Source organism: Pristiophorus japonicus, chromosome 9, assembly GCF_044704955.1.
Source record: "Pristiophorus japonicus isolate sPriJap1 chromosome 9, sPriJap1.hap1, whole genome shotgun sequence".
Taxonomy (NCBI): domain Eukaryota; kingdom Metazoa; phylum Chordata; class Chondrichthyes; family Pristiophoridae; genus Pristiophorus; species Pristiophorus japonicus.
The window spans coordinates 165,710,441-165,736,758 of NC_091985.1; the positions used below are offsets into that span (position 1 = coordinate 165,710,441).

Genomic DNA, 26,318 nt, shown 5'->3' on the forward strand with positions numbered 1-26,318 from the left:
GGGGGAGGAGATTGGTGCGGTGGGGGGGAGGAGATTGGTGCGGTGGGGGGGAGGAGATTGGTGCGGTGGGGGGGAGGAGATTGGTGCGGTGGGGGGAGGAGATTGGTGCGGTGGGGGGGAGGAGATTGGTGCGGTGGGGGGGAGGAGATTGGTGCGGTGGGGGGGAGGAGATTGGTGCGGTGGGGGGGAGGAGATTGGTGCGGTGGGGGGGAGGAGATTGGTGCGGTGGGGGGGAGGAGATTGGTGCGGTGGGGGGGAGGAGATTGGTGCGGTGGGGGGGAGGAGATTGGTGCGGTGGGGGGGAGGAGATTGGTGCGGTGGGGGGGAGGAGATTGGTGCGGTGGGGGGGAGGAGATTGGTGCGGTGGGGGGGAGGAGATTGGTGCGGTGGGGGGGAGGAGATTGGTGCGGTGGGGGGGAGGAGATTGGTGCGGTGGGGGGGAGGAGATTGGTGCGGTGGGGGGGGAGGAGATTGGTGCGGTGGGGGGGAGGAGATTGGTGCGGTGGGGGGGAGGAGATTGGTGCGGTGGGGGGGAGGAGATTGGTGCGGTGGGGGGGAGGAGATTGGTGCGGTGGGGGGGAGGAGATTGGTGCGGTGGGGGGGAGGAGATTGGTGCGGTGGGGGGAGGAGATTGGTGCGGTGGGGGGGAAGGAGATTGGGGGGTGGGGGGGAGGAGATTGGTGCGGTGGGGGGGAGGAGATTGGTGCGGTGGGGGGGAGGAGATTGGTGCGGTGGGGGGGAGGAGATTGGTGCGGTGGGGGGGAGGAGATTGGTGCGGTGGGGGGGAGGAGATTGGTGCGGTGGGGGGGAGGAGATTGGTGCGGTGGGGGGGAGGAGATTGGTGCGGTGGGGGGGAGGAGATTGGTGCGGTGGGGGGGAGGAGATTGGTGCGGTGGGGGGGAGGAGATTGGTGCGGTGGGGGGAGGAGATTGGTGCGGTGGGGGGGAAGGAGATTGGGGGGTGGGGGGGAAGGAGATTGGGGGGTGGGGGGGAAGGAGATTGGGGGGGGTGGGGGGGAGGAGATTGGGGGGGGAGGGGAGGAAGGAGATTGGGGGGGGTGAGGGGGATGGAGATTGGGGGTGGGGGGGGGGGGGGAAGGAGATTGGGGGTGGGGGGGGGGGGAAGGAGATTGGGGGTGGGGGGGAAAGATATTCGGGGGGGTGGGGAGGAAGGAGATTGGGGGGGGGTGGGGAGGAAGGAGATTGGGGGGGGGTGGGGAGGAAGGAGATTGGGGGGTGGGGGGGGAAGGAGATTGGGGGGGTGGGGGGGGGGAAGGAGATTGGGGGGGTGGGGGGGGGAAGGAGATTGGGGGGGTGGGGGGGGGGAAGGAGATTGGGGTGGTGGGGGGGGGGGGGAAGGAGATTGGGGGGGTGGGGGGGGGGGAAGGAGATTGGGGGAAGGGGGGGGGGAAGGAGATTGGGGGAAGGGGGGGGGGAGAAGAAGGGGGAGGGAGGCTGAACGGGCCGGGCCCGAGACTTACAGGTAGGTGGCGTTGGGTCGGGTCGGGGGGGGTGGTGGGAGTGAGGCCGGTTTGGTTTGGGTCGGGCGGGAGGGAGGGAGAAGGAGGTCGGGTCGGGGGGAGGGAGGGAGAAGGAGGTCAGGTCGGGGGGAGGGAGGTCAGGTCGGATCCAGTCCGGAGGTGGGGGGGGGGGGGGGGGGGGAGAAGCGGGTGTCGGGTCCGGAGGTGGGGGGGGAAGCGGGTGTCGGGTCCGGGGGGCAGGAAGCAGGAGTCGAGTCGGGTCGGGAGGAAGCAGGAGCTGGCCGTGGGAGGAGCCTTATTCACGCAGCCCCAGTGAGGCCATTCGACCAGGGCTAGGGGCTGCGTGCTTCGGGCCCCTCCCACACAGTTTCGGGTGCCTGGAGCTACTGCACTTGCGTGCCCACTGTAGCGCGCATGTGCAGAGCTCCCGGCATTGTTTTCGGCGCAGGGTCCTAGCTCCGCCCCCTGCAGATCCTGCTGCACTGCGCCGAGGGCCAGAGGACCTGCAGGGAGGTGGAGAATAAAGAGGTTTTTTTTAGGCGCACTTTGTGGCGCGAAAAACGGGCGTCCAGATCGGGACTGCGCCGTTCTAGGCGCGGCTCGAAACTTGGGCCCTATGTTTCTAATCATATTATGATTTTCTAAGTACCGTTACCACTTCCTTGATAATGGATTCCAGCATTTTCCCAACGACTGATCTCAGGCTAACTGGCCTGTAGTTCCCTGTTTTCTCGCTCCCTCCTTTCTTGAATAGCGGGGTTACACTTGCTACCTTCCAATCCGCTGGGACCATTCTAGAATCGAGGGAATTTTGGAAGATCACAACCAATGCATCCACGATCTCCGCAGCCACTTCTTTTAGAACTCTAGGATGTAAGCCATCAGGTCTAGGGGATTTGTCAGCTTTTAGTTCTAGTAGCTTCTCAAGTACTTTTTCTCCACTGATATTAATTACTTCAAGTTCCTCAACTATTTTTGGTATGCTTTTTGTCTATTCTACTGTGAAGACAGATACAAAATATTTGTTTAAAGTCTCTGCCATTTCCTTATCCCTCATTATAATTTCACCTGTCTCGGCCTCTAAAGGATCAATACTTACTTTTGCTATGCTCTTCCTTTTTTTTTTTATTCGTTCATGGGATGTGGGGGTCGCTGGCAAAGTCAGCATTTATTGTCCATCCCTAATTGCCCTTGAGACGGTGGTGGTGAGCCACATTCTTGAACCGCTACAGTCCGAGTGGTGAAGGTACTCCCACAGTGCTGTTAGGGAGGGAGTTCAAGGACTTTGATCCGGCGACGATGAAGGAACGGCGATACGTTTCCAAGTCTGGATGGTGTGCAACTTGGAGGGGAACTTGCAGGTGATGGTGCTCCCACGCGCCTGCTACCCTTGTCCTTCTAGGTGGTAGAGGTCACGGGTTTGGAAGGGACTGTCGAAGAAGCCTTGGTGAGTTGCTGCAGTGCATCTTGTAGATGTTACACACTGCAGCCACGCTGCGTTGGTGGTGAAGGAAGTGAATGTTGAAGGTGGTGGATGGGGTGCCAATCAAGCGGGTGCTTTGTCCTGGATGTTATCAAGCTTCTTGAGTGTTGTTGGAGCTGCACTCATCCAAGCAAGTGGAGAGTGTGCCAGCACACTCCTGACTCGTGCCTTGGAGATGGTGGAAAGTCTTTGGGGAGTTAGGAGGTGGTATGTTGGCCTTCATAGCTAGGGAATTTGAGTATAGGAGCAGGGAGGTCCTACTGCAGTTGTACAGGGCCTTGATGAGGCCTCACCTGGAATATTGTGTTCAGTTTTGGTCTCCTAATCTGAGGAAGGACGTTCTTGCTATTGAGGGAGTGCAGCGAAGGTTCACCAGACTGATTCCCGGGATGGCTGGACTGACCTATGAGGAGAGACTGGATCAACTGGGCCTTTATACATTGTAGTTTAGAAGAATGAGAGGGGATCTCATAGAAACATACAAGATTCTGACGGGATGGGACAGGTTAGATGCGGGTAGATTGTTCCCGATGTTGGGGAAGTCCAGAACCAGGGGACACAGTCTTAGAATAAGGGGTAGGCCATTTAGGAGATGAGGAGAAACTTCTTCACTCAGTGAGTTGTTGATACCAATTCATTGGATATATTCAAGAAGGAGTTAGATATGGCCCTTACGGCTAAGGGGATCAAGGGGTATGGAGAGAAAGCAGGAAAGGGGTACTGAGGGAATGATCAGCCATGGTCTTATTGAATGGTGGTGCAGGTTCGAAGGGCCGAATGGCCTACTCCTGCACCTATTTTCTATGTTTCTATAATACCCAGCGCCTCTGACCTGCTCTTGTTGCCACAGTATTTATGTGGCTGGTCCAGTTAAGTTTCTGGTCAATGGTGACCCCCTCCCCCAGGATGTTGATGGTGGGGCATTTGGCGATGGTAATGTTGTTGAATGTCATGGGGCGGTGGTTAGACTCTCGCTTGTTGGAGATAGTCATTACCTGGCACTTATGTGGCGTGAATGTTACTTGCACTTATTAGCCCAAGCCTGAATATCATCCAGGTCTTGATTGTAGAAGCTCTTACAATAAGTTTTTATATTTCTTGCTAGTTTACTCTCATATTCTAGTTTCTCCCCTTTTATCAATTTTTTGGTCATCCTTTTGCTGGTTTCTAAAGCACTCCCAATCCTCAGACTTAGTACTATTCTTCACAACATTATAAGACTCTTCTTTTAATCTAATACTATTCTTAACTTCTTTAGTTAGCCACGGATGGATCACTTTTCCCGTGGAGTTATTTCACAATGGAATGTATATTTGTTGACAATTTTGGAATATTTCTTTAAATGTCTGCCACTGCTTATCTACCGTCATACCTTTTAATCTAATTTCACAATCTACCTTAGCCGACTCGCCCCTCATAGGTATGTAATTGGTTTTATTTAAGTTTAAGACTCTCGTTTCGGATTTAAGTATTTCACTCTGGAACTCAATGTGAAATTCTATCATATTATGATCACTCTTCCCCAGAGATTATTAATTAACCCTGTCTCATTACACAATACAAGATCTAAAATAGCCCTGGTTGGTTCCATGACATATTGTTCTAGAAAACTGTCTCTAATGCATTTCATGAACTTGTCCTCCAGACTACCTTTGTCACTTATCAATTACACATGATGATTGATGACTTTCTTAGCTTTCAGCTGAACTACAATGAATTGCCCCAGCTGCTGATGAATAAAAATGTCTTTAATAAAAGTCATGCTCTCCTCTCTCTCCTGCCTATAATACAAAATCGTTCTACTGTATGGGGAAGCCTTCCTCTGTTATTTGTAATGCAATTGTGAATTTTCTTTTACACCCACATTCATGATTTAGCTACAAATAACAAACAGAAAATCTTCCCCTGTGTTGTCCCTAATTTTTGAGTACAGAATTGCCTTTGTCGTTTTTAAAATAAGCAGGTTTGTTATATTACATTTAAGAGTATTTTGTTTGGGAAGTATTGGTGCTATTTTTAAATTCTCATCCTTGCTTTCAATTCCCTCCATTGCATTCCCCCATTCAACCTCCTCCTGCCCTACAACCCTCAGGACCTCTGTGCCCCTTCAATTCTGGCCTCTTGCACACCCGATTGTTTTCATTCCACCATTGGCGGCCATGCCTTCAGCTGCCTAGGCTCTAAAGCTCTGGAATTCCCTCCCTAAACCTCTCCACCTTTAAGCCACTCCTCAAAACCAACCTCTTTGGCCAAGCTTTTGGTCACCTGTCCTACTTTCTCATGCAGCTCAGTATCAAATTTTGTTTGATTACGTCCCTAGTGAAGCACCTCGAGACATTTTATTACATTAAAGGCGCTATATAAATGCATGTTTATGTTGTTGTACTAGCATCAGGGAAAACTAATTTTTTAATCCTTTCGTTGCATGCCCCTGGTCAATCAGAAAGAGGCTAGCCTGCTGATTCCTTTCATCCTCTGGTCGGGGAATTAAATGTGGAACCGGGAGGCCCTGTTCCAGGACAACATTTTTAAAAAGAGGTAACATTCATGGTTTAAAAATACTATTCCATCTCCTTACCTGGTGCCTGCATTGCCGTGGAAGTAAAGAATGATAGGGTAGCCTGATGCCAAGGTTCCTTCATACCATGTCTGATCTTTTCCCCGAGCTTCCTTCCATAGACTTGCAGGTACTGTGTGCCTATCAGTAAACAGAATGGGTTAGTGTTCTGCACAGATACAGCACTGACTTTAGCAGAAGAAACATAGAAACATAGAAAATAGGTGCAGGAGTAGGCCATTCGGCCCTTCTAACCTGCACCGCCATTCAATGAGTTCATGGCTGAACATGCAACTTCAGTACCCCATTCCTGCTTTCTCACCATACTCCTTGATTCCCCTAGTAGTAAGGACTTCATCTAACTCCTTTTTGAATATATTCAGTGAACTGGCCTCAACAACTTTCTGTGGTAGAGAATTCCACAGGTTCACCACTCTCTGGGTGAAGAAATTCCTCCTCATCTCGGTCCTAAATGGCTTACCCCTTATCCTTAGACTGTGTCCCCTGGTTCTGGACTTCCCCAACATTGGGAACATTCTTCCTGCATCTAACCTGTCTAACCCCATCAGAATTTTCAACATTTCTATGAGGTCCCCTCTCATTCTTCTGAACTCCAGTGAATACAAGCCCAGTTGATCCAGTCTGTCTTGATAGGTCAGTCCCGTCATCTCGGGAATCAGTCTGGTGAACCTTCGCTGCACTCTCTCAATAGCAAGAATGTCCTTCCTCAGGTTAGGAGACCAAAACTGTACACAATACTCCAGGTGTGGCCTCACCAAGGCCCTGTACAACTGTAGCAACACCTCCCTGCCCCTGTACTCAAATCCCCTCGCTATGAAGGCCAACATGCCATTTGCTTTCTTAACCGCCTGCTGTACCTGCATGCCAACCTTCAATGACTGATGTACCATGACACCCAGGTCTCTTTGCACCTCCCCTTTTCCTAATCTGTCACCATTCAGATAATAGTCTGTTTCTACCACCAAAGTGGATAACCTCACATTTATCCACATTATACTTCATCTGCCATGCATTTGCCCACTCACCTAACCTATCCAAGTCGCTCTGCAGCCTCATAGCATCCTCCTTGCAGCTCACACTGCCACCCAACTTAGTGTCATCCGCAAACACACTTATATGAAATAAACAAGACTCTGTGATAACAGAATCGAGTATCTAGTAGACTCAAATTGCTGAAATTATCTTTATACTTTATTTTTATCCTATCTTGTCCCCTTCCCCTCACCACAATCCCTGCTGAAGTCACGGCTATGATGTACTCTATGACTGCCACAAATAGCACTGTACGAACAGCTAAGAGGAGGTGCACCTGCGGTGGATACAAAGGCCTTCAGCGAGCATTTATCCTGTCCCACCAAAGTTTACAACATCATGCTGCAGCAAAGTTATTTGAAACCTGGAAAAGTTAGGCAAATTCCTGTAGCAGACAGCCCTGATTGTAGCACGGGCATTTCACCACTCCCCTGATCAACATGCACATACTATCTAATCTGTGAATGCACGTGGGAGGGGCTGCCCATTAACTTGAACAATGGAGAAATGAGTTTCAGATTGTAAAGTCGGGAGTTCAAATACCAGGGCTGCCCATCACTCAAGTCACTTTCCTCACGTCAGTTTGGGTTGGATTTAAGCCACAAACCCAGAGATCCAGACTGAGTGGTACAATGGCCTTTGATCTCCGGGATCTTGGCTTAAATCCAATGCTGAGTGCAGTCTGCTCCAGTTACTGACTGAAAACATCCTTCATGAAATAAGTTTGGGCAGTTTCAGTACAGTTCCACTGGACACAACAAAATCTTGGTACTAAATTGAAAATTTCACTCCGAAAGGCCACAGGGCAGCTGACTTGGGAAAACATCACAACAGCGCAGGAGGAGGAGGTACTCTTCTGAAGTTGATGCAGAGGAATCTTGTTGGCGGAAAATGGAGGATGTTTGACACTGCATCTAATTGTGTTATATCTAATCTTAAACTTTATGGTGTTGACACTGGGTATTAAAATGAAAATGTTCTTTCCTCCGGCACTAACATTCCTCACAGCAATGAATACAACAAAAAATGAATCCCAAAAAGTCACTTTCCTCATTTGGGTGAGTTTCAGCAATGCATAGCTCAGGCTGCTGTATGGACCACTGCACTGAACCAAATTGGTTCGCCTTAGCTGAAATTGACACCGTGCAATGTGCCCTGCTTGCAAAGGCATCACAATTACCACATCAGGTCACTGAAACAGCCAAGATCCAGGCTGAAGAAGCATGCACGAGAAAATAAACTAGGAAGGTAAGTTTTGTTTTAAAATAAAAGGAGTTAGCTACGGTCCTGTAATTAAACCAGATGACTAGGAGTAAGCACATTTCACCTGATTGTTCAGATCCGGTTCTACATAAGACTGCTGGCATCTTTTCAATAGCAAACATTTTTTTTGTTGGTCTTTTGTTTCCCAGTTGAGCAGTAGCATATACACTGGCAGTAAAAGTTAACTTGAACAAGTTGGGCTTTGTATAGTAAAGCATCAACACACCATTGTTAAGCTGCAAAAATGCAGATTTAAACCAGTTCTGGTACCATTGTTTTGACGCTTCAATAAACATTAATTGCTCATGTCACTCCGGCTAGCTTTTAGAAGATCTATAATAAACAAATGGACTTTAATTTGTGTTGTTTGTAAGATTCAGTCGGAAAATGTCTCAATATGCACACAACCAGATCAGCAGAACAACTGTGACCAATTGGAGACATTCAATGGGGAACTGCACAGGTTTCAATTTCAGCAGGAAGCAAAGGGATATGTGTTTTAAAAAGATTAAAAATAGGCAGATTTGGTTCTGATACTGGACCTGGGTGAATGCCTCAGTTGATGTGCTGAATGGTATTTTCTTGTTCCTACAATATTGGATTCAATAGCATTTTCTACAACACTTAATGGTATATTGATTCCAAAAATAAAAATTGGATAAGGCTCTAAAACCTAAATCAACTGCTACAGTCCTTTACGTGATAGGTTCCCAATCTGAGCTAACGAGGAATCATCTTCTCTCTAATTAGTAGAAAAGGAACAATCATCAAACAAACAGTTTGCATTTATGTAGTACCTTTCACATAGAAAATAAAATCCCAATACAGTTCAGATGCTTAAGGAAAATGGATGTCAGACAAGCAGTCTGGCAGCACAGATGGAGTGGAGGGATGGAGAGGGGTTGTGGAAAGGTAGATCTGGGTGCCATCGGTGTACATATAGAAAGCTGACACCATGTCTGCGGTTGATGGTGCCAAGGGGCAGAAGGTAGATGAGGAAGAGGAATGGACCAAAGCTAGATCCTTGGAGGATTCCAGAAATGACAGTGTGGGGGAGGGGGCAGTGCCCACTGCTAGAGATGTTCTGGCATTGATCGTATAAGTGAGGGCAATGCCACCATGCTGGACAACAGAGGAGGCAATTATACCGAAGACTGCAGCGAGGTCAAGGAGGACAGGGGGGGGATACTGAACCATGATCACAGAGAATATCATTCATGACTTTAAAGGCCATTCTGGTGCGGTGGAGCAACAGAAACCGGATTGGAGGGATTCAACAGTAATGGACACGGATTCAGGAGGAGACAACATATTCAAGAACTTTGCGGAGGAAAGGGAGGTTGTAGATGATGCTGTAGTTTGTCAGGACAAAGGCGCTGAGGGTTTTTTGAGGGGGTGGGTAGAAAAAGAGAGTTATGACTGGCTTGGAAAGGGAGGGGAACAGTGCTTGAGGAGAGGGAGCCATTTACAATGTCAACTAGCACTCGGGCCATGTGTTTAGTGGGAATGGGGTAGAAGTGTACCTCATGAGTGAAATGAGAGAGAAACTAGGGAAAGAAAGACTTCCATTTATATAGCGCCTTTCACAACCTCAGGATGTACCAGACGCTTTACAGCCAAAGAAGAAGTACTTTTGAAGTGTAGTCACTACTGTAATGTAGGAAGCCAATTTGCACCACAGCAAAATCACACAAACAGGAATGAGATAATGACCAGATAATCTGTTTTAGTGATGTTGGTTGAGGGATAACTACTGACTAGGACACTGGGGAGAATTCCCCTGATCTTCAAATAGTTCCATGGAATCTTTCACGTCCACTTGGGAAGACAGACCTTGGTTTAACATTTCCTCCAAAAAACAGTTCCTTTGACAGTGCAGCACTCCCTCAATACTGCACTGAGAGTGTGAGCCTAGATTTTGTGCTCAAGTCTTTGCAGTCGGACTTGAACCCACAGTCTTCTGCCTCAGAGGCAAGAGTGGTACCACTGAGCCGCGACTGACAGTAGAGACAAGCAACTTAAAATTAGAGGACAAGTCAACCTTCACCATTTTCATTCCTCTCCCAGTAGACCAGGGCAAGAGTATCAGCAGCAAAAAACTGAACACAGGCCCTCTGTTCAACCTTTCAGTGACAGAATGATGCACGACATAATGGAAACAGAAAATGGGGAGAGAAAAATAACAAAAATCAAAGTTTCTCTCTTACTGTATATTTTACACAACCTAGCCTGCGAACATACATACCTATTCTACTCCTGTTATTATTTATTTCACTGACACTGAGGGTAGATATTCTGGCCTCTTATCCAGATATTCTTCCTGGACCTGATCTCTGCTTGGATCTCCTGACTGTCCTGTACTGATTGTCAGTAAAACTGTGGTTGTGGGATGGTCGCAAGTTTAGAGAGTTTTCTAAATCAAAATTAAATTGAAAATGGAAGATACAAAAACTAACTATAACATCTGCTGTACTGTCATAGGTTTTAAATTAAGTTAAATATTCAGTTCAAATGAACACAGATACAAGTGTGTAAACAGAAAATAGTAACAGAAGACTATAGTTATATCTATTTAAAACTATAGATGTTGGAGATTAGTATGTCACAATTGCTGCAATTTTAACAATTTACAAAATTTATGTCTACTGTAACCACGACTATTATTCTGTTTGCTGAAAAATTCTCATTTTAAAGATGAATCTTAAAAAAAACAATCTAAAAACTGCACAACTTATTTTCATGGAAATGTTATGCTTGGGTTCAGATTATAACGTAATGAGGGAGAATATGATACTAGGTTCTAATTCCTGCATCAGATTATTTTGGTATTAACTATACATTTAAAAAAGCTTCTCGGGATGTGGCCAGCATTTATTGCCCATCCCTAGTTGCCTGAGAAGGTGGAGGTGGGCCTACTTTTTGAACTGTTGGTAGTGGTTTGATATAACTGAGTGGTTTGCTAGGCCACTTCACAGGGCAACTAAAAGTCAAGCACGTTGGTGTGGAACTGAAATCACATATAGGCCAGGCTGGGTAAAGATGGCAGGTTTTCTTCCCAACAGGGACATTAGTGAAGCAGTTAGGTTTTTACAACATATTCAACAGCTTTCATGGTCATGTTGACGTGCTGCTGGACTCAACTATACGGCAGACTGGGTAAAGACAACAGATTTCCTGCCCTAAAGGAGATTTGTCAAAGGTTTACTGTGCTATCAATGTTAAAAGAAATTACAACCGTTTTATCATCAAATCATAAAGGAGTTTTCTATTAACATTTAACAGCTCCAGTGCTTGGGTGATAATAGTCTGCTTTCAACCATCTGTTTGATCTTGCCACTAATGGATAAATCTGATTAGCAATGCAAGACGGATTGCTGTATAAAGCTGTATTTATTGTAGCAAGGCAAGAAAAGGGGAGGAACAATTCAATCTAAATTCTTTACTAAAAGCTTAGAATGGTGGTTTTACAACAGGAAAAGGCTCCTGGGGATTTGCTGGGCAGTTTGCTGTTGGCTCAGTGATCAGTGGCAGTTAGGAAGGCAAGCAGAATGTTGAAATATATGGACAGCAGTGTAACCTATAACTTGAGAAGTATTTCTAAAATTACATCTGGTCTTGGTGAGACCACATCCACAGTACTGCATGCAGTTTTGATCTCAAATTTAAAAAGCTGCTAGTTTCATTTCCAGAACTAAGGTGACAGAGCTATGAGGAGAGGTTAACTATCTTGGGACATTTCTCCCTTCCAAGAAGATTTATTTTTTTGTGTCAGAGGATAGTCCATTGTACATGTTTACCAGCAAGGGTCGTGGAACAAGAAACCATATTTGGGTTCAGAAAGGGACTAAACAGGTTCCTGTAAGCAAATAGGATTCAGGGCTTTTAGATTTAGAATTGCATTACCAACAACTTGCATTTATATAGTGCCTTTAATGTAGTAAAATGTCCCGAGGCACTTCACAGGAACTAACACAATGCTTCAAAATATTAGAGCATTCAGAGGAGGAACAAGAATCAGGGTGGCCATTGCATCTTAGCCAGACCGCTTCTTGACGGATCACAAGAGCTGCACCCATGTTCCACAGCCTGGACACGTCTGTCCTTCCACCTGAAGGTGTTCACATTGCAGAAAAAGTCTTTTTAATGAAAAATAAATGCAAAAAAAAGTGGCACAAAAACAATTTGCTAGAATTAGCATCAAACTATTATACGTAAAGATTGTGTTGGGGACTGAACTACGCACATATGTGCACCCCGATCCAAGTATCCCTTGCCCTCTAATCTCACTTCACCTGGACACTACCCTTGGTCTCGACTCCCTGTGCGGAATGCCACAGGAAATCCACAATGCATTAAAAAACACATTCCAGATACAAAAAGGCATGGCAAAAGTTTGCTTCTGTGATCCTCTGCATGCCAAATGTGGACCTTGGCCATGCTGGAGAGCCAACACTACCCTACAGGAAGGGGGATATCAGAGGGTGTATTTAATAATAGCCAACATAGGCAGCATTACTGGAGGCAGAGGAGGATCCCACCAGCTCACTCCTTCAACTGAGAGATTGCGTGTGGCTTAAAGAGACCTGGGGCAGGGGAAACAATTCATTCAAAAAAATGTGGTAAATGGAAAAACATTTCAAAAACGGATCTGACTAAAATTAGATTTTTATTTACCTGAAAGAAAACAACTTAAAAGCTAACATTTAAAAAAAATAGAAAATAGATAATAGAAAGCAATTAAATATATAACAGTTAATGAGTGTGTAAAAAGGCATCTCATAAATAAGGGGTGCTGATGACAGAATGATACAACACAGATGGCGGCCATTCAGCCCAGCGTGCCTGTGCCCGCACTTTGAAAGAGCTTTCCAATTACTATCTCTCCCCTGATCTTTCCCCCCATAGCCCTGCAATTTTTGTTTCTTTTTAAAGTACATATCCAATTCCCTTTGAAAGTTACTATTGAATCTGCATCCACCACCCTTCCAGATCATAACATTGTAAATCATTACGGCAAAGCCCAAGTGTTAAGTTCAGCACCCGGTTACTGCGAGCAACTCACTCCAGGCCAATTAGGTACCACATGACCAGAATGTCAATGTAGTAGCTGTGCATGGGATCGTGACAAGTGAAGTCTTGCAGGGATCCTTGTTGGGCCCACTGCTCTTCACCTTCTTCTTAAACGATATGGAGTAAGGAATAATTCTCAATCTTGTTGAGGCAAGAACTGGGGGCATCAGTATAAAATACAAAAGCAAAACAGAAATAACAACATAATAAATCGGAGCCATACATAGGCCATACGGCCCCTCCAGCATGCTCTGCCATCCAATACGATCATGGCTTATTTGATCTTGGCCTCAACTCCATTTTCCTGCCTGTTCCCCATAACCCTGGACTCCCCAATAGTTCAAGAATCTGTTCATTGAGTATATTCAATGACTCAGATTCCACAACTCTCTGGGGTAGAGAATTCCAAAGATTCAAGACCCTCAGAGAAGAAATTCCTTATCTCCGTCTTAAATGGACGACCCCTTATTCTGAAACTATGCCCCCAAGTTCTAGATTGGATGTCGAGGTATTTCATTTCACAGTCATCAAACTGTGCAACAGATCATCAAAGTGTGAGGTAAGTATCGGTTCCTTCAGACCTTCAAAAAGGGGAACCTGACAAGTGCACATCTTGAGCTACAGAAAGTAGGTTGCAGGATAGCTGAGATCAGGGATAGTCAATGAGTTACTGCAGTCTCCTGGAGCTTTGTGTGACTGACTTTGTAAGGGTTATGCCCTGACTAAGTATTTATTTCCCACTGTCGCTATGGAACTCACACAACAAGACGCTATTCAGGTTTTACTTCTAAGTATAAAGTTTTTAAAAGATCTTGTGGTCTGACATGAGTTTCTACAAGGCAATCATCACGTGTTGGGATGCATGCTCCTTCCTTAATCTTTTTTACTGATGTTTTTGACAGGAAACAAAGCACGTTTTCTACAGGCGTAATGATGGACTAACTGACTAGGCCCCTTTCTTAAAAAGGAAGAAAACAAAGTGTCCTTTAATTAACTATTAAAAAAAAATAATAATCAACATAACAAATGTTACAAGTCAAAAGAAATATTTCTTCTCTCGTTAACACCATCAATGCACTATAATAATTACCATTAAGAAGTATCTATACCAATGGACTGAGGGAGGGAAGGAGGAAGGCCTTTCACAATTTCAGAACATCCCAAACAGCCAATAAAGTACTTTTGGCGTGTAGTCACTGTTGTAATGTAAGAAACACTCCAACCAATTTGCGCACAGCAAGGTCCCACAAACAGCAATAAGATAATGACCAGATAATCTGTTGGTGAGGGATGAATATTAATCAGGACACTGTGGTGAACTCTGCTGCTCTTCTTCGAAATAGTGCCATGGGATCATTTACATCCACCCGAGAGAGCAGACCTCAGTTTAATGTCTCATCTGAAAGATGGCAGCTCCGACACTGCAGCACTCCCTTGGTACTGCATTGGAGTGTCAGTCTAGATTTTGTGCTCAAGTCCATGAAGTGGGACTTGAACCCACAACCTTCTGGCTCAGAGGTTGAGTATGCTGCCAACTGAGTCAAGGCTGACACTGCAATAAAAACAGAAATCACAAGAAACCCTCAGCAGGTCAGTCAGCATCTGTGGAATCAGACAAATTTCCAGCATTTACAGTATTTTTTTCTCACTATCCTTTAATAGTCTCTTTGCTCACTTACCAAGCACCAATAGTAATTGTCTCTTCAGGCTTAAGATAGAAATTGCATGTATGGTTTAACCCTTGGTCCTGTGGCTTCTTCAAGTCAATGAAATACGGTAGCCGCACTATGAAAGAAAGAGACAGAAATAAAAGCTTAGAGTTTTAGGACAATAAAGATCACGTCAAAGTAACTGCATGTAATTAAATTTCAATCCACAAGTATTTTCTTTGTCTACATTTAAAAGCTGCATTTCCTTCACAAATCAACATCTTTAGAAATGTACTGTGTGCAGAAGAGACCTAATTAATTTACTGACGTCACACATTTTTTCCAAAAGTTATAGCAAATACTAATTTGTACATTTTTTAATATTTAAATATCAAAACTGCACTCCACTAGAAATTGAGATTTGTAAAGAATCAATATTTTGGTTGTCAAAATCCAAACATTCCTGCTCTGGTCACAAAAGCTTTTTCATAGCGAACTTTGAAAAGCATTTGCTGGAAAATAAAGATGGTGTTTTCTTGTTTTCTGCAGTCCCGCAGAAGCCTGCAGTTTCGAAACCAGTCAAATATTCCCCAAATTATCTGAGTTATTATTTTGTCCTCTTCCTCGCCTTGGGGCTTTGACTGGGATATGGTTCCAGGGTCAGTGGTCTCCCCCTCAAGTACCTCATGGTCACTGTTTACATATGAATCTTGCCAGCGAGTACCAACTGGTTATTCAGTCATTGGGGGGCGGGGAGGAGCATTGCAGCAAACCCAGTCCTGAAAACCCCACAAAGCACACTTCTAGCAGAGCTGTTGTATAGCAATCAGGAGTAGAAACTCTGATTGGTTTTCTGTTCATTATCCCTGGGGCATTGTTGCCAACTGCTGCTTCAGCTGATGTCAGTTAATTCAGCAGAGACCACAGACAAAACCTAATGCCTTCCTGGCCTGTTTGGCTCAGGGGCCGTGACTTTACCTCAGAACTAATGGGGAAGCCCCTCAAATAATACTTCTAATGCAAAACGAACATTTTAAATAATCCATATAAGTAACAGTGTAGTAAGTGGGGAGAACACAGTGTTTTGTAATGAACAAAAAAAATGGAAGTACTTTGCTTACAGTACAATTCCAGGAGGTGGGACACAGTAATACAAGCAACTGCGCACTATTTATTAAGGCAGATCTACAAGAAAGCACCTGAATGCATTTCTGCGGAGACATGTTTAGGTTATAGGGAGTGACTTGAAGCTTCCATCTAATGTGCATCAAAGTTGCTGAGTTTTCGATCAGTGGAAATGACTATTTAATTTGAGGGTGAACGAGACTAAATAGCAACATTTGCTTAAAAGTATAGTGACATTGATCATCGGATCCGCCCAAGTTATATGTGGATGTTAAACCACCAGCTATTTTAAGGGCAAATACACAGAGCTACACCAAGACCTGCACTGGGACGTTCCATGTAATATTCTAGTTCAGAGCTAGAGCAATGACCATAGATAATGGGAGGAACAGAGGAAAGTGTCACGTTTCCATCTTGGGGCAATATTAACATACAGAACAACTGGAGCTTTTCCCAAAAACATACTTCATTCATTTTAGAAATATGTGGAAATTAGCAGCTGCAAAAGGGAGGAGTAGAAGGGGAACACAGGAAAAAAACATAGATATAAAAGGATTTTAAAAAAGCACACGATCCAAAGTCCACAAAGGTTCAAAGTTCAACGACAACTTTTATATATTTAGCAGAAAAACGCCACAAGGCTCTTCACGGGAGTGTAATGATCGAATTGAATGGCAGGACAGGCTTAAGGATCTGAGGGCTCCTATGTAAGCAGACAAATATGGCTACCAAAGAAGGAGACTTTAGGAGAGGTGACCAAAAGCTTGGTCAGAGAGGTAGGTTTTAAGAAGGATCTTAAAGGAGACACAGGTTGGCAAGGCAGAGGGATTTACTGAGGGAATTCTAGAGCTTGGGGTCTAGAGGGCTGAAGGCACCCCACCCATGACTGCTGATGAACGTTAAAAGGTATAAAATGGTAGAATTCACTGAATGACAACTCAGTGGCACATTGTGCTATACTCACCAAAATTTAAGAAGACTAGTTTGGCTTGAATGGCTGGACACAGCTTTACTACGAAAGGAATGCATATGTACACTGCTAACAGCCACACAGCGAGCTTCTTGATTCTGTACAACAACCGAGATCGTCTAAATCTAGGAAGAAGAAAAAAAGTCACTCTACAAACAGGACAAGCATTGTAATCATTAATTCTAATTTATTATATATTGTGAATCAAGCAAAATCCTCTTTCTGTAATCGTATCTCATTCCCTAATTCGAATCAACTGCAACATAATCGTCAACAAAAATGAAGCAAAAATAAATGGATGCCTGGGCAATGTATTGTTTTGGAATTTCATCATGGATTCCGACTTAAAAGCTCCAGGAAAAAGAAATACTGCAACTTCATTAAAAAAAGTGACCTTTCCTAGAAGAAAAATTACAGTCAGCATGAACTTGTTTATCTTACACACTGAATTCCAGCCAAATACAGTAGCACGAGCTTCAATTATAGTTAAATTATGCATTTCTGCAAGTGAAGCGAGTAGGCACTGTGCTCATACAAGAAATTAATCAGACAACTGGATGTTTATGTTCAAATGTTGGTTGCTTGCAGCATTAGTTTGCCCAACACATCATCTCCAAAAATGTAGCATAAACGACACAGCAATGCCTCACCCGTCATAGTACCCAACCATGGAGGCTAGGAAGGTCTCAGCTTCAATCCTAGATGTGTGCAAGGACAGCAACTGGGGCACACTCAGCTCAGTATCACGGGAATAGACATGGGGGGGGGGGAAGAGATAGTCACAGCCCTCACTTCTAACTCATTGGAAACTATACATGTGGACAGTGGGTGAGGATAGTATTGGGCTTGGAACCATACCCAGCACCTGCCTGGATTACTGGGGAAAAAAGCTGTTGAGGGAGGCAGGGAGGAAGAGACCCCCCCAGAGCAGTGCTTTAGGATGTGCACAAGATGGTGAAACATTTTCATATTACAGGAGTTTATTTGAACAAGCCAGAAACTCGATTCATTATACTGATAAACTAATCCGTGTTACTACGCAAGGCTTTTAAAAAAATACACAAGCAAAACCCTTAGAAACATAGAAACATAGAAAATAGGTGCAGGAGCAGGCCATTCAGCCCTTCTAGCCTGCACCGCCATTCAATGAGTTCATGGCTGAACATGAAACTTCAGTACCCCCTTCCTGCTTTCTCGCCATAACCCTTGATCCCCCGAGTAGTAAGGACTTCATCTAACTCCCTTTTGAATATATTTAGTGAATTGGCCTCAACTACTTTCTGTGGTAGAGAATTCCACAGGTTCACCACTCTCTGGGTGAAGAAGTTTCTCCTCATCTCGGTCCTAAATGGCTTACCCCTTATCCTCAGACTGTGACCCCTGGTTCTGGACTTCCCCAACATTGGGAACATTCTTTCTGTATCTAACCTGTCTAAACCCGTCAGAATTTTAAACGTTTCTATGAGGTCCCCTCTCATTCTTCTGAACTCCAGTGAATACAAGCCCAATTGATCCAATCTTTCTTGATAGGTCAGTCCCGCCATCCCGGGAATCAGTCTGGTGAACCTTCGCTGCACTCCCTCAATAGCAAGAATGTCCTTCCTCAAGTTAGGAGACCAAAACTGTACACAATACTCCAGGTGTGGCCTCACCAAGGCCCTGTACAACTGTAGCAACACCTCCCTGCCCCTGTATTCAAATCCCCTCGCTATGAAGGCCAACATGCCATTTGCTTTCTTAACCGCCTGCTGTACCTGCATGCCAACCTTCAATGACTGATGTACCATGACACCCAGGTCTCGTTGCACCTTCCCTTTTCCTAATCTGTCACCATTCAGATAATAGTCTGTCTCTCTGTTTTTACCACCAAAGTGGATAACCTCACATTTATCCACATTATACTTCATCTGCCATGCATTTGCCCACTCACCTAACCTATCCAAGTCACTCTGCAGCCTAATAGCATCCTCCTCGCAGCTCACACTGCCACCCAACTTAGTATCATCCGCAAATTTGGAGATACTGCATTTAATCCCCTCGTCTAAATCATTAATGTACAATGTAAACAGCTGGGGCCCCAGCACAGAACCTTGCGGCACTCCACTAGTCACTGCCTGCCATTCTGAAAAGTACCCGTTTACTCCTACTCTTTGCTTCCTGTCTGACAACCAGTTCTCAATCCACGTCAGCACACTACCCCCAATCCCATGTGCTTTAACTTTGCACATTAATCTCTTGTGTGGGACCTTGTCGAAAGCCTTCTGAAAGTCCAAATATACCACATCAACTGGTTCTCCTTTGTCCACTTTACTGGAAACATCCTCAAAAAATTCCAGAAGATTTGTCAAGCATGATTTCCCTTTCACAAATCCATGCTGACTTGGACCTATCATGTCACCATTTTCCAGATGCACTGCTATGACATCCTTAATAATTGATTCCATCATTTTACCCACTACTGAGGTCAGGCTGACCGGTCTATAATTCCCTGTTTTCTCTCTCCCTCCTTTTTTAAAAAGTGGGGTTACATTGGCTACCCTCCACTCCATAGGAACTGATCCAGAGTCAATGGAATGTTGGAAAATGACTGTCAATGCATCCGCTATTTCCAAGGCCACCTCCTTAAGTACTCTAGGATGCAGGCCATCAGGCCCTGGGGATTTATCTGCCTTCAATCCCATCAATTTCCCCAACACAATTTCCCGACTAATAAAGATTTCCCTCAGTTCCTCTTCCTTACTAGACCCTTTGACCCCTTTGATATCCGGAAGGTTGTTTGTATCCTCCTTAGTGAATACCGAACCAAAGTACTTGTTCAATTGATCCGCCATTTCTTTGTTCCCGTTATGACTTCCCCTGATTCTGACTGCAGGGGACCTACGTTTGTCTTCACCAACCTTTTTCTCTTTACATACCTATAGAAACTTTTGCAATCCGCCTTAATGTTCCCTGCAAGCTTCTTCTCGTACTCCATTTTCCCTGTCCTAATCAAACCCTTTGTCCTCCTCTGCTGAGTTCTAAATTTCTCCCAGTCCCCAGGTTCGCTGCTATTTCTGGCCAATTTGTATGCCACTTCCTTGGCTTTAATACTATCCCTGATTTCCCTAGATAGCCACGGTTGAGCCACCTTCCCCTTTTTATTTTTACGCCAGACAGGAATGTACAATTGTTGTACTTCATCCATGCGGTCTCTAAATGTCTGCCATTGCCCATCCACAGTCAACCCCCTAAGTATCATTCGCCAATCTATCCTAGCCAATTCTCGCCTCATACCTTCAAAGTTACCCTTCTTTAAGTTCTGGACCATGGTCTCTGAATTTACTGTTTCATTCTCCATCCTAATGCAGAATTCCACCATATTATGGTCACTCTTCCCCAAGGGGCCTCGCACAATGAGATTGCTAATTAATCCTCTCTCATTACACAACACCCAGTCTAAGATGGCCTCCCCCCTAGTTGGTTCCTCAACATATTGGTCTAGAAAACCATCCCTTATGCACTCCAGGAAATCCTCCTCCACCGTATTGCTTCCAGTTTGGCTAGCCCAATCTATGTGCATATTCCTCTTCCTGGGCAAACAACTTTCACACAGTTACTACATTAAATTATGCGTGTGGTGTTTTAAGAGTTAAGGGTTGCACTGCAGGGGAGGTAAATGATTATGGTGTTTTAAAGCCGTTTTAGCTCGAGTTAAGTTAGTATATCGCAGCAGAAAAATAAAATGCCACAATGCCAACACACCATTTCACACCCTCAAGCCCATTAAAACAGAAGCTTTTCTTTCATTCATTCCTGGGATGTGGGCGTCAATGGCAAGGCCGGCATTTATTGCCCATCCCCAACTGCCCCTGAAGGTGGTGGTGAGCCGCCTTCTTGAACCGCTGCAGTCCTTGTGGTGAAGGGACTCCTACAGTGCTGTTAGAAATGTAGAGAATAGGTGCAGGAGCAGGCCATTCGGTCCTTCGAGCCTGCATCGCAATTCAATATCATGGCTGATCATGTAACTTCAGTACCCCACCACAGCCTTCTCTCCATACCCCCTGATCCCTTTAGCCGTAAGGGCCACATCTAACTCCCTTTTGAATATATCCAACGAACTGGACTCAACCACTTTCTGTGCTAGAGAATTCCACAGGTTCACAATTCTCTGGGTGAAAAAGTTTCTCCTATCTTGGTCCTATATGGCTTACCCCTTATCCTTAAACTGTGACTCCTGGTTCTGGACTTCCCCAACATCGTCCTGCATCCAACCTGTCCAGTCCCGTCATAATTTTATATGTTTCTATGAGATCCCCTCTCATTCTTAAATTCCAGTGAGTATAAGCCTAGCCGATCTAGTCTTTCTTCATATGTCAGTCCTGCCGTCCCAGGAATCAGTCTGGTGAACCTTCGCTGCACTCCCTCAATAGCAAGCAAGTCCTTCCTCAGATTAGGAGACCAAGACTGCACACAATACTCAAGGTGTGGTCTCACCAAGGCCCTGTACAACTGCAGTAAGACCTCCCTGCTCCTATATTCAAATTCTCTTGCTATGAAGGCCAGCATGCCATTTGCTTTCTTTACTGCCTGCTGTACCTGCATGCCTACCTTCGTGACTCCCAGGTCTCGGTGCACCTCCCCTTTTCCTAATCTGTCACCATTCAGATAATAATCTGCCTTCCTGTTTTTGCCATTAAAGTGAGTAATCTCACATTTATCCACATTATACTGCATCTGCCATGCATTTACCCATTCACCTAACCTGTCCAAGTCACCCTGCAGCCAGCCTCTTTGCATCCTCCTCACAGCTCACACTGCCACCCAGCTTAGTGTCATCTGCAAATTGGAGATATTACATTCAATTCCTTCATCTAAATCATTAATGTATATTGTAAATAGCTGGGGTCCCAGCACTGAACGGTCCAGCACCCCACTGGTCACTGCCTGCCATTCTGAAAAGGACCCGTTTATTCCCACTCTCTGCTTCCTGTCTGCCAACCAGTTCTCTATCCACATCAATACATTACCCCAATACCATGTGCTTTAATTTTGCACACTAATCTCTTGTGTGGGACCTTGTCAAAAGCCTTTTTGAAAGTCCAAATACACCACATCCACTGGTTCTCCCTTATTCACTGGTTACATCCTCAAAAAACTCTATAAGATTTGTCAAGCATGATTTCCCTTTCAGAAATCCATGTTAGGGAAAGAGTTACAGGATTTTGACCCAGTGAAGGAATGATAATACATTTCCAAGTCAGGATGATATGCAACTTGGAGAGGAACTTGGAGGTGATGGTGTTCCCATGTGCCTGCTGTCCTTGTCTTTCTAGGTGGTAGAGGTCGCGGGTTTGGGAGGTGTTGCCAAATAAGCCTTTGCAAGTTGCTACAGTCCATCTTGTATACGGTGCACCCTGCAGCCACGGTGCACCGGTGGTGGAACGAGTGAATGCTTAAAGGTGGTGGATGGGGTGCCAATCAAGCAGGCTGCTTTGTCCTGGGTGGTGTCAAGCTTCGTGAGTGTTATCAGCTCAAGCTTGAATGTCGTCCAGGTCTTACTGCATGCGCGCATGGTCTGCTTCGTTATCTGAGGAGTTGCGAAAGAAACTGAACACTGTGCAATCATCAGCGAACATCCCCACTTCTGACCGCACGAAGGAGGAAAGGTTATTGATGAAGCAGCTGAAGACGGTTGGGCCTAGGACACTGCCCTGAGGAACTCCTGCAGCTATGTCCTGGGGCTGAGATGATTGACCTCCAACAACCACAACCATCTAACCCACGATTTCCATTAACTTCAATTTAACTAAGGTTGCTTGACGTCACACTTGGTCAAATGCTGTCTTGATGTCAAGGGCAGTCACTCTCATCACACCTCTGGAATTCAGCTCTTTTGTCCATGTTTGGACCAAGGCTGTAATGCGGTCTGGACCCGAGTGGCCCTGGCAGAACCCAAACTGAGCATCGGTGAGCAGGTTATTGGTAAGTGCTGCTTGATAGCACTGTCTACCACACCTTCCATCACTTTGCTAATGAAGAAAAGTAGACTGATGGGGCGGTAGTTGGCCAGATTGGATTTGGCCTGCTTTTGTGGACAGGACATACCTAGGCAGTTTTCCGCATTGTCGGGTATATGCCAGTGTTGTAACTGTACTGGAACAGCTTGGCTAGAGGTGCGGCTAGTTCTGGAGCACAAGTCTTCAGCACGACAGCCAGATGTTGTCAAGGCTCATAGCCTTTGCTGTATCCAGTGCGCTCAGCTGTTTCTTGTTATCACGGAGTGAATCGAATTGACTGAAGACTGGCTTCTGTGATGGTGGGGAGACCTCAGGAGGAGGCCGATATGGATCATTCACTCACCACTTATGGATGAAGATAGTTGCCCCACCATACTTCATACTTGTCTTTTGCACTCACGTGCTGGGCTCCGCCATCATTGAGGATGGGGATATTCATGGAGCCTTCTCCTCCCGTTAGTTGTTTAATTGTCCACCACTATTCTGGATGTGGCAGGACTGCAGAGCTTTAATCTGATCCGTTAATTGTGGGATCACGAAGCTCTGCCTATACCACGCTGCTTCCACTGTTTAGCATGTATGTTGTCCTGCGCTACAGCTTCCCCAGGTTGTTACCTCATTTTTAGGTATGCCTGGTGCTGCTCCTGGCATGTTCTTCTGCACTCCTCATTAAACCAGGGTTGGTCCCCTAGCTCGATGGTAATGGTAAAGTGAGGGATATGCCGGGCCATGAGGTTACAGATTGTGGCAGGATACAATTCTGCTGCTGCTGATGGCCCACAGCGTCTCATGGATGCCCAGTTTTGAGCTGCTAGATCGATTCTTAATCTATCCTATTTCATCATCATCATCATCATCATCATCATCGGCAGTCCCTCGAAATGAGGATGACTTGCTTCCACGCCAAAAAAAAGATGAGTTCACAGGTATTTCAATGAAGGACCTAATATTCCAGGTCCTGAACTACATCCTGAAGGGTGGAAGATGCCTGTGCTTGGATTTCTTTTAACATATGATGGTTGTTGCACACCAGCCATCAGACGGGTTTGTCAGAGCTAGGCCTTGGTCCAGTGGCAAGGATTAACCAAGACGACTGGAGACCAGCTCTGCTGCACGGACCTAATGCGCACAAATATCACAGGTAAAGGGTCCAGAGCCAGATAGGGAATGGAAGACTAACAGGAAGAGCCGTGCAGGGAAGGTAGTGCAGGGGTCCCCTGCGGTCATCCCCCCGCAAAACAGATACACTGCTTTGGGTACTGTTGAGGGGGATGACTCATCAGGGGAGAGCAGCAGAAGCCAAGTTCATGGCACCGTGGCTGGCTCTGCTACACAGGAGGGCAGGAAAAAGAGTGGGAGAACGATAGTGATAGGGGATTCAATTGTAAGGGGAATAGATAGACGTTTCTACGGCCGCAACAGAGACTCCAGGATGGTATGTTGCCTCCGTGGTGCAAGGGTCAAGGATGTCTCGGAACAGGTGCAGGACATTCTCAAAAGGGAGGGTGAACAGCCAGTTGTCGTGATGCATATAGGTACCAACGATATAGGTAAAAAACGGGATGAGGTCTTACGAGACAAATTTAGAGAGCTAGGAGTTAAATTAAAAAGTAGGACCTCAAAAGTAGTAATCTTAGGATTGCTACCAGTGCTACGTGGTAGTCAGAATAGGAATCACAGGGTAGCTCAGATGAATATGTGGCTTGAGAAATGGTGCAGAAGGGAGAGATTCAAATTCCTGGGACATTGGAACCGGTTCTGGGGGAGTTGGGACCAGTACAAACCAGACGGTCTGCACCTGGGCAGGATCGGAACCAATGTCCTAGGGGGAGTGTTTGCTAGTGCTGTTGGGGAGGAGTTAAACTAATATGGCAGGGAGATGGGAACCTATGCAGGGAGACAGAGGGAAATAGAAGGGGGGCAGAAGCAAAAAATAGAAAGGAGAATAGTAAAAGTGGAGGGCAGAGAAACCCAAGGCAAAAAGCAAAAAGGGCCACATTACAGCAAGATTCAAAAGGGGCAAAGTGTGTTAAAAAGACAAGCCTGAAGGCTCTGTGCCTCAATGCCAGGAGTATTCGGAATAAGGTGGATGAATTAACTGCGCAGATAGCAGTTAACGGATACGATGTGATTGGCATCACGGAGACATGGTTCCAGGATGAACAAGGCTGGGAACTCAACATCCAAGGGTATTCAGCATTTAGGAAGGATAGACAGAAAGGAAAAGGAGGCGGGATGGTGTTGCATTAATTTCCTCTTTAACCAGCAATTGTAAGGAAGGACATTAGCCTGGATGATGTGGAATCGGTATGGGTGGAGCTGCGGAATTCCAAAGGGCAGAAAACGCTAGTGGGAGTAGTGTACAGACCACCAAACAGTAGTAGTGAGGTTGGGGACAGCATCAAACAAGAAATAAGGGATGTGTGCAATAAAGGTACAGCAGTTATCATGGGCGACTTTAATCTACATATAGATTGGGCTAACCTAATTGCTGGCAATGCAGTGGAGGAGGATTTCCTGGAGTGCATTAGGTATGGTTTTCTGGACCAATATGTCGAGGAACCAACCAAGGAGCTGGCCATCCTAGACTGGGTGATGTGTAATGAGAAGGGACTAATTAGCAATCTTGTTGTGCGAGGCCCTTTGGGGAAAAGTGACCATAATGTGGTAGAATTCCTTATTAAGATGGAGAATGACAAAATTAACTCAGAAACTAGGGTCCTGAACTTAAGGTAACTTCGACGGTATGAGGTGTGAATTGGCTAGAATAGACTGGCAGAGGATACTTAAAGGGTTGACAGTGGATAAGCAATGGCAAACATTTAAAGATCACATGGATGAACTTCAGCAATTGTACATCCCTGTCTGGAGTAAAAATAAAACTGGGAAGGTGGCTCAACCATGGCTAACAAGGGAAATTAAGGATAGTGTTAAAACCAAGGCAGAGGCATATAAATTGGCTCGAAAAAGCAACAAACCTGAGGACTGGGAGAAATTTAGAATTCAACAGAGGAGGACTAAGGGTTTAATTAAGATGGGGAAAATAGAGTACGAGAGGAAGCTTGCAGGGAATATAAAAACTGACTGCAAAAGCTTTTATAAATACGTGAAGAGAAAAAGATTAGTGAAGACAAACGTAGGTCCCTTGCAGTCGGATTCAGGTGAATTTATAATGGGGAACAAAGAAATGGCAGATCAATTGAACCAATACTTCGGTTCTGTCTTCACAAAATAAGATACAAATAACCTTCCGAATGTACTAAGAGACAGTGGGTCTAGTGAGAATGAGGAACTGAAAGGTATCCTTATTAGGCGGGAAACTGTGTTAGGGAAATTGATGGGATTAAAGGCCGATAAATCCCCGGGTCCTGATAGTCTGCATCCCAGAGTACTTAAGGAAGTGGCCCTAGAAATAGTGGATGCATTGGTGATCATTTTCCAACAATCTATTGACTCTGGGTCAGTCCCTATGGACTTGAGGGTAGCTAATGTAACACCACTTTTTAAAAAAGGAGGGAGAGAGAAAGCGAGTAATTATAGACCGGTTAGCCTGACATCAAGTAGTGGGGAAAATGTTGGAATCAATTATTAAAGATGAAATAGCAGTGCATTTGGAAAGCAGTGACGGGATCGGTCCAAGTCAGCATGGATTTATGAAAAGGAAATCATGCT

General features: G+C 45.3%; 1 protein-coding gene across 2 annotated transcripts in view; it reads right to left on the minus strand.

The window, feature by feature from the left end:
- Window positions 1-26,318, minus strand: part of abhd12 (abhydrolase domain containing 12, lysophospholipase) — a 182,851-nt gene that overhangs the window by 127,027 nt on the left and 29,506 nt on the right. For both annotated transcript variants that reach the window (XM_070890049.1, XM_070890050.1), the window contains 3 exons: window positions 16,645-16,775; window positions 14,586-14,691; window positions 5,542-5,661 (listed from right to left, as the gene is read on the minus strand). In XM_070890049.1, coding sequence (XP_070746150.1) covers window positions 5,542-5,661; window positions 14,586-14,691; window positions 16,645-16,775 — 357 coding nt within the window. The remainder of the gene's footprint in view (window positions 1-5,541; window positions 5,662-14,585; window positions 14,692-16,644; window positions 16,776-26,318) is intronic.